Below are 14,494 nucleotides of genomic sequence, written 5' to 3' on the forward strand. Positions count from 1 at the left end.
ATGTTTTTCTGTGATCTATGGAACAGTCTGGGATAATGTCCCAGGCCCAGGGCACTGTCAGTGGGTATCATGATTGTGGCTGTGGGTTGTCACCATTATCACTGTGCCCGCTCCCCAGGGGGAACCACTCAGTTCTACCATAGCCTCCCAAACTCTGGGTGCCCTGGGGTCTGTTTTCCAATAGGGTGTCCTTCCTATCTAGTAGGTCTTTATGGGAATGTCAGGGCTACTCGGCCAGCAGTTCCGCAGCTGACAGCAAGGACGGGGCTTTCCTCTGGGCCTGGCTTTTGAATGTCTCCCCAGGGGAAGTGTGGCTGGACACTGACCACAGGCCACTTTTAATGCTGAACACAGTGCAGTGCAGCCTGGACAGCCCATCACAGAATTTAGAGCCCTCAGGGCCCTCAGACCAGGTAATGGGGATGGGGAAGGGGGTGGGAGTGGCGCTCTGACTCACTGCAGCCGTGGGCTGCTGGTAGGCCCCCAGCGAGGGCAGGCTCTGTGGCAGGACGGGCCCCTCGCTCACAGGGGGGCTGCACACACACTGGGCCGGGGGCGGCGCTGCGTCGGCAAGGGAGCCAAGCACCACGCTCTGCTGGCTGCTCTGCGAGTCCGAGTACACGGTAGAGCCCTGGCCGCTGTCGAAGGTGCTGTCCGCTGGGGAGGACAAAAGCAGGACTTAGAGTGGACATCTCCAAATGTCACATGAACAAACACTGGCTCATCTGCATATTTTCTTCTGCAAAATAAAGGCTTGATTGTTTCTCCAGATCACATAAATAACCTGCACATATTGTTTAAACAATTGGCTGCTACAGAACCATACTGGGGATGCTGTCACGGTGCCCCACTCCAACACTGCCCATGTCTGGCCAGCATGATGTCAGGGCGGGTACATTGTGCCAATCCTCCCACAAGGCAGGTGCCCACAACCAGCCCGCTGTGGCCTGGGCAGCAAGCACACATTCCAGCTCTTAAAGGCACAAGGGACTTGGGAGGCCAAAGAAATGTCTGAGGTAAGAAAAAACTGATGTCTTCACTGTGGAGATAAATATCACCTGTGTTTTATAAGAGGCGAGGGTGTCTCAGCACTCTGACCACCTTCACACACCATGGCAAAGGGCCCAAACTGTGGGGATTGAGGTCACGGGACCAGGTCTAACTTGGTTGGAAAATGGGGTCAAGGTGCCCCCAACACCCGCAGAGAGGCCTTGAGAGGGAAATGCACCCACTATTCCCCTGTGCAGTGGATGCGGTGGCAGGGGTGACACCAAGCGCCCATGGCCTGAGCTCCCCCAGAGGCCTTGCATGGCTCAGGCTGGCCTGGTCCCCATCAAACCCAAACAGACCTGCCTGCTCATGAGGGCACAGACAGGACCCCAGAGCCCACGGGCTTCTCATACTACGGTGTGCCTGGGAACATCTTCAGCCTGTGGGGTCATGCCAGCAGAGGGGAAAACGAAAACCTGTCTGAAATGGTACTTTGGGCTTACTGCTTCCAGATGCCAAAAGCTACAGAAACTTTAGAATTTACCACTTAAAAACGCCACGCTATTTTCGCGAGGGGCTGCATTTCAGAATACTGTGTCTGTTTATAATTTAAACAAAAGGGAAATCCTGTTGGCTTGGCGTTAAAATAACTTTTCCCAGGAATGGACTGAACCTATTGTAACCTAGGAAGACATAAGAAATGCTGAGGTTTAATTGTGCAAAACCAATCAGACAGGCAGCTCTGATTTTTAATGAGCCGAGTGGTCACTAAAGTGGTCATATCCACTTAGAGAAGAGAGGGGAGAGGAGGACGGGGAGGAAGGGGAGAACGTGTATAGACCTGACAAGTTTCAAGTAGAGCAATTCTAACCATATGTGTAGCATTTTATTTATTTATTTTTTTGAGACAAGGTCTCACTGTCATCTGGACTGGAGTGCAGTGGTGTGATCACGGCTCACTACAGCCTTGACCTCCCAGGCTCAAGCAATTCTCCTGCTTCAGCCTCCTGAGTAGCTAGAACTACAGGCATACACCACCACACCTGGCTAATTTTTCTATCTTTTGTAGAGATGAGGTTTCGCCACATTGCCCAGACTGGTCTCGAACCCCTGGGCTCAAGTGACCCACCCACCTTTGACTCCCAAAAGGAGCCACCATGCCTGGCCCACATTTTACATATTTAAAGTGAATATGTGCCGGGCATGGTGGCTCATGCCTATAATCCCAGCATTTTGGGAGGCTGAGGCAGGCGGATCACCAGGTCAGGGGTTTGAGACCAGCCTGGCCAACATAGTGAAACCCCGCCTCTACTAAAAATACGAAAAAAATCAGCTGGGCATGGTGGCACACACCTGTAGTCCCAGCTACTCAGGAGGCTGAGGCAGGAGAATAGCTTGAACCCAGGAGATGGTGGTTGCAGTGAGCCAAGATCCTGCCACTGCACTCCAGCCTGGGTGACGGAGCGAGACTCTGTCTCAAAAAAAAATAAAAAAATTTTAAAAAATTAAAAATAAAGTGAATATGGGCCAGGCACACTGGCTCATGCCTGTAATCCCAGCACTTTGAGAGGCTGAGGCGGGCAGATAACTTGAGGTCAGGAGTTCAAGACCAACTTGGCCAGCAGGGCAAAACCCCGTCTCTACTAAAAATACAAAAATTAGCCAGGCATGGTGGCACATGCCTGTAATCCCAGCTACTAGGGAGGCTGATGCAGAAGAATCACTTGAACCCGGGAGGCAGAGGTTGCAGTGAGCCGAGATTGCGCCACCGCACTCCAGGCTGGGTAACAGAGCGAGACTCCGTCTCAAAAAAAAAAAAAAAAAAAAAAAAAGTGAATGAGTTCATTAATTACACAATTAAACATTTTAGAAGACATTTTTGAAACTATTGGCAAATGTGCTACTACAGTCACCAGCTGCTTAAGGAAGCCCCCGCTTGGTCAGGACACTTGGTGGGCAGTTTAAGAAAACACAACAAGGGAAAACCGTAAAAACTGACATACTGTTGCATCTTCCAATACAATAACGTGTGTCTGTTTGCCAATCTTGTTACACAGACCAGGTTCTTCTTGGATTATGGGGTTCCTGCTCTTACCCAGCATATCCCAGAGCAAGGTGCAGAAGGCTATGCGGGGTGCTATCCATTATGAAACAGAAGGGGATAAAGGTGTACACGTGTGCACACATGTGGATGTCAGTGTGCATGTGCGTATTCATGTATGAATGCAGACGTGTGCATGTATGTGTGCATGTGAATGTGTTCACATTTGTGGGGGTGTTCGCATGTGTACATATGTGTCCATGTGCATGCAGGCTGGGCGTGCCTGTGTACACACACGTGGGGCATGCATGTCTGTGTGCAGGTGTTCACGTGTGGTAGCCATGTGTATGTGCATGTGTAGATGTGCCTATGTATTTGTGTGTGTGTTCTATGTGTGCCTATGGGTGTTCTATGTGTGTGGTAGGCTACATGTTTTATTATTGTTTTGTATTATTATTTTTGTATTAAAATACAAAAATTAGCTGGGCATGGTGGCACATGCCTATAGTCCCAGCTACTCAGGAGGCTGAAGCGGAAGAATCACTTGAACCCGGGAGGCAGAGGTTGCAGGGAGCCAACATCGCACCAGTGCACTCCAGCCTGGAGACAGAGCGAGGCTGTCTTAAAAAAAAAAAAAAAAATTGGTAGCATCTGTTGCCTCTAGGGAGGACAATGAAGTGATTTGCTACCTCCTGGCCTTTTTGAATTTTACACCATGTGGCTATATTACCTACTTTAAAGAAACCGCAATGAACAAGTAAAAGTGTTTTTGAGGGGCCGGTTGCGGTGGCTCACACCTGTAATTCCAGCACTTTCAGAGGCTGAGGCGGGCGGATCACGAGGTCAGGAGATTGAGACCATCCTGGCTAACACGGTGAAACCCTGTCTCTACTAAAAATACAAAAAAATTAGCTGGGCGTGGTAGCAGGTGCCTGTAATCCCAGCTACTCAAGGGGCTGAGGCAGGAGAATGGCATGAACCTGGTAGGCGGAGCTTGCAGTGAGCCGAGATCGCGCCACTGCACTCCAGCCTGGGCAACAGAGCAAGACTCCGTCTCAAAAAAAACAACAAAAAAAGTGTTTTTGAGAAGCATGGCCATGGCCTCTGCACAAAGCACACAGAATCCTCAGTTGGTCTGGAAGTGGGCCTGTCTGCAGAGAGAACACCCACACCTGAATTGCAATCATCAGTCAGTCAATGTCTCCATCTGATTTTCCCACAGTGGATCAAACCTGAATTATATTATCTGACCACAAGCTAAACATATAGAAATATCCTCAAACTACGTCTTTTCAAAGTTTGAAAAAAGGAGATTTTTAAACTCCCATCCTAGGAATTATTTAACCCACAATTACAATTTAAAAGTGCGTAGTGCTGTGTCAGATGTGAAGAATTTCTTCTTACAAAAAGTCTGTGCTCTTTAATTTTTTAGATGTATCAGAAAATGGAGCAATAATGTACCAATTTTATTCTCCAAAGCAAATCTGCGCAGGTTCGAGTGACATAAATAGTAGGCAAACCATCTCGACATGATGACTGCTTGTTTGAATTTAAATAGCCTACTTTAAAGAACTAGCCATTTCAATGATAAATGAAGGATGTGCATATTAAATAAATTAAACAGACTATTTCAGTCTTTGCACATGAATGATCTGAAATATTGGCCCAGGCAGGTCCCTTGGCTCTGTCATTCTATCCCATGCATATTCACAGAATGAACAATGCCATGTCCCTCAGTCCTCAGCTCACTGCTGAATTCTTAGGATGTTGAGGGCACAGACAGAAACTTTTCTGCCTGTATGTGCAGAAGATACTAGGTTTTCCCTAAATGGTCTTAGATGAAACCTGATCCAAAGTGATTCCTGCCAATTCATCAGTAACACCCTACTGAAAATGTACAAAAGGTCCCAAAGGTTCTGCCTTAGAAGGGAGATACTACGGGGGATGGGAGGTCCCCACGGCAACACCACAAGCCAAGCCAGCAAGCAGCACACTCTGTTCCTAGGACAGATGTCCCACCAAGCAGCCACTGCCACCACCTCACCTGGTCTTCACATTCCCCCCAAGGGGCCAGAACTGTCATTCTCAGACAGGTTAAGGAACCTGCCCTAAGTCCACAGATCCATAGCACAGAGTGGGACTGAACTGGCTCCACCAGACCCTGCTGGCTCACAGCCCATTTGTCCCCATCTGTCCTGAGAACATGAACTTCATTGAGCCTTAATCTCCTGGTTACAGATCACCGGGAAATGCTGAGAAAGCCCCAATCCCTTCACTGAAACAAGGCTCACCCATACCTAGGGTCCACACCCTGCATGGTGGGCTGGGGGGACAGGGCCCAGGCTGGTCACAGAATCAGGCCCTGCACATCCCAGTGCTTGGGTCTGCTGGCCCCACCACCCTGGAAGTTGCTCTCTTATGAAGTTCCCAACATGCCCTGGCACCAAAGGTGCTGGCAGAAGGCGAGCCTGTCATGGGGCATAGGCGCCCAGCCAGGACTCCCGGAAACTACCTACAGCTAAAGCAATCACCCACGCTATGTGAGGACAGCTCAGAGCTACACGATGTCTCCTCCGAGGGGATGCTATGCTGACCCCCTTCCTCACAAAGCATTCCAATAAAGGGAGAGGACTTCATTTTTCTTTGCCCAATAGCTGGTTTTTGCAGGATAGGTGGGAGGGGTGCCCATGGCCACCCCACCCCTGAGCACTCACAGGCCAGGGAGGTGGCGCTGGTCGGCAACGTAGGTGGCAGGAGGTGCTGGTCGGCCTCCGGCTCCTCGGGCTCTGGTGGCCCGGGCTGCCCAGCCTGTGCATGGTAGGTCACCTGGACCTGCAGGGGCACCGGCGGACCCCTGGCCTTGTCCGGGCTGCCCACATCCTGCTGCTCCTTGGGCTGCAGCACGGGCCAGATCCTCTCCCGCCGCCACTGGATCAAGGCCACGCGGTCACGGATGGACTTGGCCACGATCTTGACGTCACTCTCGTGGAAGAATCCAGACTCAATCTGTAAAGGCAGTCATGTTGTCAGCATCGCTGGGGATCAGCCCTCACCGGCCCACACCCCTTACCTAAAGTGCTTTCCCATCACTGGCTCATCCACGCAGGACACGCTCGCCATCCCACTGCCACTGAGTGTAAAATCCGTGGGGACAGCTCAGAGATGGCATGGCAGGGGTTTGCCAGGCAAGGCAAAGAAAGACCACCACCACGCAGGCCTGACCTGCCTCCCGCAGAGTCCACAGCAAGAGCAAAGCAGACCAGCCCCTCAACCGGACCTGAGGGCTCCCTGAGCTCCCGGCGCCCCCGGGGCTGGTGGCAGACGGGAAGGGGCTCCTGATTGTCTCCATGCTCAGAAGTGGTGACAAGGAGCTTTGGAGCTAGCATTTTCCTGAAACGTCTCTGAGTCTGGGGCTGCCCAAATATGGGGAACGGGGCCACACCCGAGTTGCAGATGGAGGAAGGACATGCGTTTTGTAATTAGGGACCAGTAAGGTATGCACTGATGCCTGGCAAATTTTAAAACTGATTTACCAAGCACAGCCTTGAGAGCATTTGTAAGAGAGCCCGAAGGTCTCCAGGAAACATCATGAGCTCGCCAAGAATATTCATGGAATAACTACCTTCTTTCTTCTGATAAAAGAGATCCCTTTTGAAGGGGCTGCTCTTGCTAGGCTGCAGTTGTAGTGACCACAAACACATGAAAACATGGGAGAACAAAGATTCCAGATCCACCCACACTTCCCCTCCCTTCCTGAGCACCTCAGTCCTAAAGGCGCTAGGTCAGGCTGGACCAGCCAGGCCTCCGCAGTAGGGCAGAGGTGCCCGTGCAAGAGGGCATCCTGGCTTCGGGGCAGTGCCAGGCACAGAGGGAGTCATAGCTATTGGGGAGGGGAGGTGGTTCAGCACCAATGGAGGCCGGCGACCCCACAAAAGTGACCAAACAAGAAAATATATTAGGGATAGTGGACGCCAGGCTCCTCAGGTGTGGAGAGGCAGAAATTTTCAACAGGAACCTTTTTGCCAGGTGGGAATTGGAGCTGTTGGTGTGAAGCGCACAACAGACGTGAATAAACACAGACAGACTGCACAGGCAGGCTCGCGACACCTTCGCGGTGTAAATGCACAGACACATGCGTACTTGTGAACTGAGTTCACCAGGAGGGCCTGGGAGCAACAACACCCACAGCAAGGAGCATGCAGAGCTCGGCCAAGACAGGAATGCAGTGCTGCTCTAAGAGGCGGCAGCTCAAGGCTGGGCAGGAGAAGGACAGGATAAGCTTGACAGTGAGGACGTGCTCAGAGTGACAGGGACGTGCAAAACGGCACGGGAGCCAGTGCTGAGGGCCTCCCGCTGGCAAATCTGGGGCATTTTGAGCATCAAAATGAACAGTAACACAATGATGGTTTGAAGGACATGTCCACAGACTCTGACATGCATTTTGCATATGGGGGTGGCAGGAGGGGTGAGGTGTCACTGCTGGTATCAGGTTGGGGGCGGCAGGTAGGTGTGGCCTCTCTATCCCCATCTCTCCCTCTGTTTCTCCTCTGTGGCTCCCTCACCCAGTCTCTTTGCCTCCCTTTCCTGTGGATCATCTGCTCTAGGGGAAGCCATGTCACAAATGACCCTATGCAGAGGCCCTCCTGGCAGGGAACTGAGTTCTGAGGCAGGGTCTGAGACTGCAGCCCAGGCCAACACCTGATCCCATCTCACTAGGGCCCTGAGCCAAGGCACCTGATCCCTGACCTCTAAGGCTGGAGCCAGGGCATTTCAAGTGACTCACTAGGCAGCAATGGGACAGTTCATCTGTGGAGCAGGACCCATTGAGTAAAACAGAAAACCATGAAGCCACAGAGAGGTAAAGAAATAAGTGAGAAGACTGGTGACAAACAAGATATTTACAGTGTCCAAACATTCTCCATGAGACACGTACAGTTGCGAAAGGTGAGAGGAGCTCAACTTAGAGAAGCCACAGGCGCCCTGCACCAAGCTCAGAGCCAGCATCTGCCTAACTGGTGGGTGAAGCTGTGCATCCCGGGGAAACACATGCAAACTCAGCCCCTTCCATGAGATTCCTGTGGAGATGCAAGACCTGACTGTGACCCACCCACAGAGGGCCACCTGAGCCCGTCCCGAGGGACAGGACATGGAAGTCAGGCGAGGAAAGGGGCCCAGAGGACTTGTGATAGTGTCACTGGGGCAACTGGGGACCTGAGTGGCCCGAGGATAGGAGGATGGGCCTGAGGATTGACGGTATTTCCGGATGCAAGAAAGTGCCCTAGTTTCAGGAAGCAGACATGAAAGTATTCAGGGCTTCAGGGGAATCAGGTCAGCCACTTAGTCTCAAATGGTTCGTGGAAAATAAATGGTTCTTTGTAGTGTCCTTGCAATTTTTCAGTAAGTTTGTGATTATTCAAAAGTCTTTGTTTCAAAAGACAATTTTTTTCCACAGAATGATGTTCCCTAACAGAAACAGCCCTGGTCAGTCTCCCCTGATTCAGAAGAGACATGAGTGGGGCGGGGGAGGGGGGACCAGTGAGGTGGGACAGAAGCTTACGGCTCAGTCAGTGGGACCCGTCTACACTCAGGGTTGCCGCTGGCCCCAAACCAGCCCCAAGGCCACTCAGCAGCAGGGCAGCCCGCTGGGAAGGAGGAGAAACCAGGCACCAGGTTCCCTTCTGGCTCAGAGTCCAGAGCAGACTTTTTTCTAGGGAGCCTCAAAGAATGGGCTCCAACCCTAGGGGGTCTCACAGGGAGGCCGAGGCAGGTGTCCCTGTCACTGGCACCCGGGTGCAGGTATGCACAGCCAGCCAGACCTGCTTGGCCCGGGCCTCTGCTCCTAGTGAGCATGTGGGTGAGGCCATTCCTAAGGCTCCACGTAGCCTCGGGGTCATATCCAGGGCGTGGCCCCACCCTTGCCCACCTCGGCCCAGATACGTGACCAGAGGCTGCCAAGGCCATGTCCTCCTGCTGCCATTACTATTTGCTGCTGGCGCCACAGCCCGCAGCCCATTTTCCCTTGAGATTGTCTTCATCATCACCCCCAGCCTTCCTCTCTAAAGTGTTTCTTCTATTTTATTTCCCAAACAGGAAAACATTTAGCCATGGTGAGTGCCACACAGGCGCATTGCATTATCAGGAGAGTATGAAGGTGGAGGGGAGGGCTGGCTGGGAATCCCCTTGGGGGTTGACTCCCAGAGTCCCTTCCAGATCAAAGCTGGCCCAGGCCCCACAGAGCCCGCTATTTCCTCTGTCTCTCTCTGGGGAGCTCCATCTGGCCCCTTCCATCTGCCGAGTGGAACTTGCTGAGAGGTGACTTCAGGGGAAGGAGAGCTCTGCCACATCTGCATTCTCTCCCACCCTCGGGGACCTTCCAGAAAGAGGTCTCATCTGGATTCCAGAACATCTCTAAGACCTAACATCTGCTAATCTCAGGGACTTTTGTTTGTTTGAGACAGGGTCTCGCTCTGCTGCCCAGGCTGGAAATCATGCAGCGGGATACAGCTCACAGCAAAGGCCTCCTAAGCTCAAGCAATCCTCCTGCCTTGGCCTCCCAAAGTGCTGGGATGACAGGCATGAGTGACTGCACCCGGCCTAATCTCAGATTTTAGGAAGAAGAGCAGCCTCAGAGCCAGGTGCTAGTGTCTCTCTAGCCTCAGCAGATACACCAACATCAAGCTGTTTTCACTGCATCACGGCGAGGCCCCTCCAGTCTAGGGTCCATGGCAGGGCTGGTGTCAGGACCCCAGGGAGGCCAGTGACGGACTCTGGTGTCTGAAGCGGGTGGGAAGGAGGAATGTGAGGTTAGAACCTGGAAAGGCCCCATAGGGACCCAGCGTCAACCTGCCGGGGCACACAAGCTGTTCCCGGGGAGTGAGCCCCAAGGTAGGAGCATGTTGCTTCCAGCTGCTGTCAGGGGGCTCTTGAGGTCCTGCCTTCCCTGTTCTTAGCAGAGCGGGGTGGGTGCTGTTTATTGTTGTGCTTTAGCTGAGCACAGGTCATGTCCCTTCTTCTTGGATGCTCTATTTCACGGGTGATGTGTCTCACAATGAAAAAAATGTAAAAGATGCAGAAGCGGGGGTGAAGGTGCTCGGACCAAGGGGCCTCTGCTGTGAACGCAGGAACACAGCCGCAGAGTTCAGCCAACTGCCAGGGATGGGGACTTGTGTGGTGACGGGCACAGGAGGCTGTAGGTTGAAGGGACAGCTGCATCCACAATGACCCTGCAGGAGGGCGGGGGCAGGGAGGCCGAGTCTCCGTGTGGATGAAAAGCAGGGAGGAGTCGCAGTCTTGGGAGGCTCCTCCCACTTGCCTGTCTTCGGAGCAGCTAGACAAGGCCCAGGGCAAGTTCTGGGCTTTGCCACCTTAGGACAGAACCCAAGACAAGCAAGGAGGCCACGAGGTCTGGTGGAGGCAGCAACACTGCTCTTGTAGAATCCTGGGCCCCTCCCCAGGCTGCACCACCCATGTTGGAATCAGTGCTGAGTGGGCTCTGATGTCCCCTCTGCCGCTCAGCCGTCGCTGTAGCACTTGGCCTCCTGACACAGCTCCCCGGTCCCTCGTACCCTGTCCCCCCAGCACTGACCAAGCATAACCACATTCATGGAAGGAACAAGAGCGCCTCATTCTCCTGCCCTTCCTGAGGCTGTCACCACATCAAAACCAGGTCATCCAAATGTCCTCCTATCCTTGCCCTTGGCCCAGACCTCAGCACCGGGACAGAGGTAACTCCCTGCAAGGTCAGAGCCAGCACAGCTGCCCCAGGACCTTCCTCATCCTCATTTGTGCGTGAGACTCCCACAGGTCATCCTCATCCTCCCTCGAGGCCATCTTCTGTCCTCTCAAAACCTCAGCCATCCCACTGAGCGGCCAGCCAGGTGCCTCCAGAAAGATGTTCTTGGCCTGCAGCCACCATCCCAATCCTCAGCTTACACGCTGTACATAGCCTATGCAGCATCTCACTCGGCACTTGCTATTTGCAATGAATGTGTGAACGGACAGCTGTATTACATCAGCAGAGAAATGGTGCACCTGAAGTCACAGGACAGATGTGCTGGTAATTATCTGAATGTAATTCACAGCAAACTTGTAGCAATTCAATTTGAAAAAATGTACCTCTGTGCACCACATGGTCATGGAGAGCAATGAAAGATCCTCCAGGAAGCACAGAGCTCATCAACCCCATTAGATCTGCTCATAGCAGAGGCTTCTGTGTCTGGGTCAGGGATGTGAGCAGAGACAAGCCAGATGAGAATGGGCCAGGTGGGGACACAGGTGGCCACTTTGCAGCATCTGGGGTGATAGTGCAGCCAGCTTGCAGGAGCCCCACAGAGAAGCCAGCCTGGGCGCCACCCCACCGTGGGAGCTGTAGCCATCCTCACTGTGCTATCACAGCCCAGGACATGGGCCACTGTGCAGGGGAAGGCAGAGGCCTGGCCCAAGGCACTGGCAGCCTGAGGAGGTGTCTCCTCCAGTCCAAGTCCCAGTCACTGAGGCCCTGCACTCAGGTCCACACCAGGAACACCCCATCCTACAGCTGTGGTGAGGTTAGGAGCAGCAGGAAGCATGCCAAGACCCCAGCAGGACCTTAGCTCAAGTAGCCCAAAGTTCTCAGCCACACAGCCAGCCCCAGGAGCAGTCCAGTTCCACCTGCTTCCTTCCTCAGGGGTCGCGGCTGCAGGAAGTCCAGCTGAGAGACTGCTGCTCCCTGCACTGACCTACACCATGTGGCCCACTGAATCCCTCATGTACCACATACCAGTGCCCCCATGGACAAGGAGCTGCCAGGAGGAGCAGAGTCTGTGACAAACACGCAGCTCACTGGCACCCAGCATTCCTGGCTCCAAGGGCCCAAGCACCTTCCATGATATCGCCAAGCCTCAGTTTCCACACCCGAGTCAGACCTCCGCAGGAACCTTCCAGAGCAACCGCCCCTCCCACCTCTCTGCAACCCCCATCCAGGTGTGATCCACTTCTCTTTACTGAGACCCAGCCTGGCCTGGAGAAGTGAAGCTTGGGAAGAATCATCAGCCTGGAACTGGTGACTGATGGACATTTTCAACAGACGTGATGTATTCAGTAAAAAGCTTATTCAAAAGAAAGAAAAAACGGCGAGCACCTTTGTGGTCAGGACACATGAGCCGAGGGCTCTCTATCATGAGCCGGATTTATTTCTGCTCGGGTGTTCACTGCAAATGCGCAACTTTCTTACCATGCAATACTAACTGCCTTCTTCCTAGCCTCTCGTTCCCACTGGTCTTCCCCTTTGTGACTTTGTTTTCACCTGTTCCGGTGCAGACATTCCTGTCCTTCGTATCAAGTTGTCTGACTTAATGTCAACGTTTGTTCATGTTTTGTAACCAACAACAAAGACGTCTCTGTCTGTCTCTAGGCCCTGCACTAGGGTTCTCAGGCGGCAGTGTTGGCCCTGGGGCCCTCCCAGGCCAGGTTCCCACCACTGTCCCTCTCTGGCGTCCACTGCCCAATGCCCAGCAAACATGCCCTATCCCTGCAGGGGTGTGACCAAAGTCTGCTTGTCCAAGAACTTCTAACAGCCCCCAGCCCAGGGCAGCAGTGCCCCACAGAACATTCCAGGCCAGAAACGTCCTGCATTGTTCAAGACAAGAACCACTAACCACACTTGGCACCGAGCACTTGAAATGTGGCCAGTAGGACTGAGAAAGTGGATTTTAAATTTTAATTAATTTATATTTTAATAGCACATGTGGGCAGTGGCGATTTTACTGGATGGCACAGACCTGAGAATCAAGTCAGAATAATCTAGATCTGTCCCACCTGCTGCACCTGTCCCCACATCCCGCACAATTCCCATTCCATCGCTGACCCCCTGGCATCGTCAGCGTGGCCTCTCCTCCTACCACTGCACCTGGACCACTCCCACTCCTTTCTGCCTGTGCCTATGGCCCTGTCTCTTCTGCCTCTCATTCCAGTCGGCTCAGCGCCCCCTCCAATGAGGCCTCGATGACACCCCAGCACAAAGGGGCACTTCTGCTGCCAGCCCCAACCCGCTCCTCATCCACAGAGCTGAAGATGATGAGAGGAGCAGGAGGAAGAGAAGAGGCGGAAAGGTACCCCCGACCCGCCTTTCTAGGTGGAAAAGTCCCAGGTCCCAGAAACCCAATGTAACAGTGCTCCCAAACAAAAGGAAAGGCGAAGATCCCAAACCCAAAGCCACCACACTTACACAAAGTCAGCAAGAGTCCGGCAAAGCAAGCGAGGCCTTTCTGACAAGTCAGAGGTCCTGGGTTGCTCTCTGCACACCCACCCTGAATTCCCGCACTGCACTGGCTTGGAGCTGCTAATCCCCTGGGTGCTGTGTTTTTGAGGGGACTCCCACTTAGGCCACCCCTGTGCAGACCCTAGGCAGACGTGGCCAGGCTGTGAGACCTCAGCTGCCCACACCTGCCTGGATGGCACCGCCACACCCACTGGCCTTGCAGTCCCCTCCAGAGCAAGCCCTCTCAGCCCACTTTTGTTCTCATCCTTGGAAGCCATGAGCTGCCAACACCTGCACTCACCACACCCCATCTGAGTCCTGCTTACCATCTCTTGGGCCACCTCATCCGGCGTCTCCTTCTCCAGGTCGAAGGTGAACTCTATGGCTCCATTGTCCTTGGGCTTTCCCTTCAGTTTCTTGGGGTCTTCCACCCAGAGCCTCAGGGCGATGGTGGACTTCCTGCCGTGGTCCTCCTCCGCGAGCTCCACCCTCACGCCCGTGTCCTCTGCGAAGAAGGCGTGGCTCAGCAGGTCTTTGATCTCGTACCTGGAGGGAGAGCAGCTGACAGGCAGGGGCACGGGCGCCAGGGCCTCCATGCCCAGGCTCCTGTGTCCACGCGCACCAGGACAAGGACAGGCACACCTGCAGGAGCCTGAGGCCAGGCCTCATGTCTCAGCACTCCCAGGGGTAAAGAAAAAATTTCAGTGAATCCAGTCTTACTATTAACACATAGTGTTTTAAGACTTCCTTTATTCCCCCTCATTATAAAAAAAAACATGCTCATAAAAGATTCAATGATACAAAAGAGGATTTGGAAAAACATTAGGCCTCCCATTATGCAAATACAGCCCCTGTGGATGTGCTAGCCAGCTTTCAATTGTCAGAAGACACAACTGAAACATTTTAGTGTTTAGTCCTGGGTAGGTCTAAAATGGACACAGAGGCGGAGCCCCCCACGCTCTGAGCTCCCTGTGCCCAGTGCCATGAAGCGTGACCTTTTCAAGGGGGCTTCCTTCAGGATGCTGGCCAGATGACAGAGAGCAGGGCAGAGGGTGAGCTGGAGAAGAGTGAGGACCTGCAGAACTGGGGGGCCCCAGCCAGACCCAGCCTCGAAGGCTCTCTGCAGGGATCCGGGAGAGCGGGCCACAGGGTGTTGCCATGGTGACCACTTCGGGGCTCTGCAGGGCTTGGCCACTCAAAGAAGCCTCCCTAACCACTAACCTATA

The 14,494-nt window shown here is 53.3% G+C and overlaps 1 protein-coding gene across 23 annotated transcripts in view; it reads right to left on the reverse strand.

The window, feature by feature from the left end:
* The window catches only part of WNK2 (WNK lysine deficient protein kinase 2), a 140,922-nt gene that overhangs the window by 70,898 nt on the left and 55,530 nt on the right, over nucleotides 1-14,494 (reverse strand). For all 23 annotated transcript variants that reach the window (XM_055091758.2, XM_034967747.4, XM_055091757.2 and 20 more), the window contains exons 7-9: nucleotides 13,595-13,814; nucleotides 5,746-6,037; nucleotides 458-657 (exon numbers count right to left, since the gene is read on the reverse strand). In XM_055091758.2, coding sequence (XP_054947733.1) covers nucleotides 458-657; nucleotides 5,746-6,037; nucleotides 13,595-13,814 — 712 coding nt within the window. The remainder of the gene's footprint in view (nucleotides 1-457; nucleotides 658-5,745; nucleotides 6,038-13,594; nucleotides 13,815-14,494) is intronic.

This window comes from Pan paniscus, chromosome 11 (genome assembly GCF_029289425.2).
Source record: "Pan paniscus chromosome 11, NHGRI_mPanPan1-v2.0_pri, whole genome shotgun sequence".
Lineage (NCBI taxonomy): Eukaryota > Metazoa > Chordata > Mammalia > Primates > Hominidae > Pan > Pan paniscus.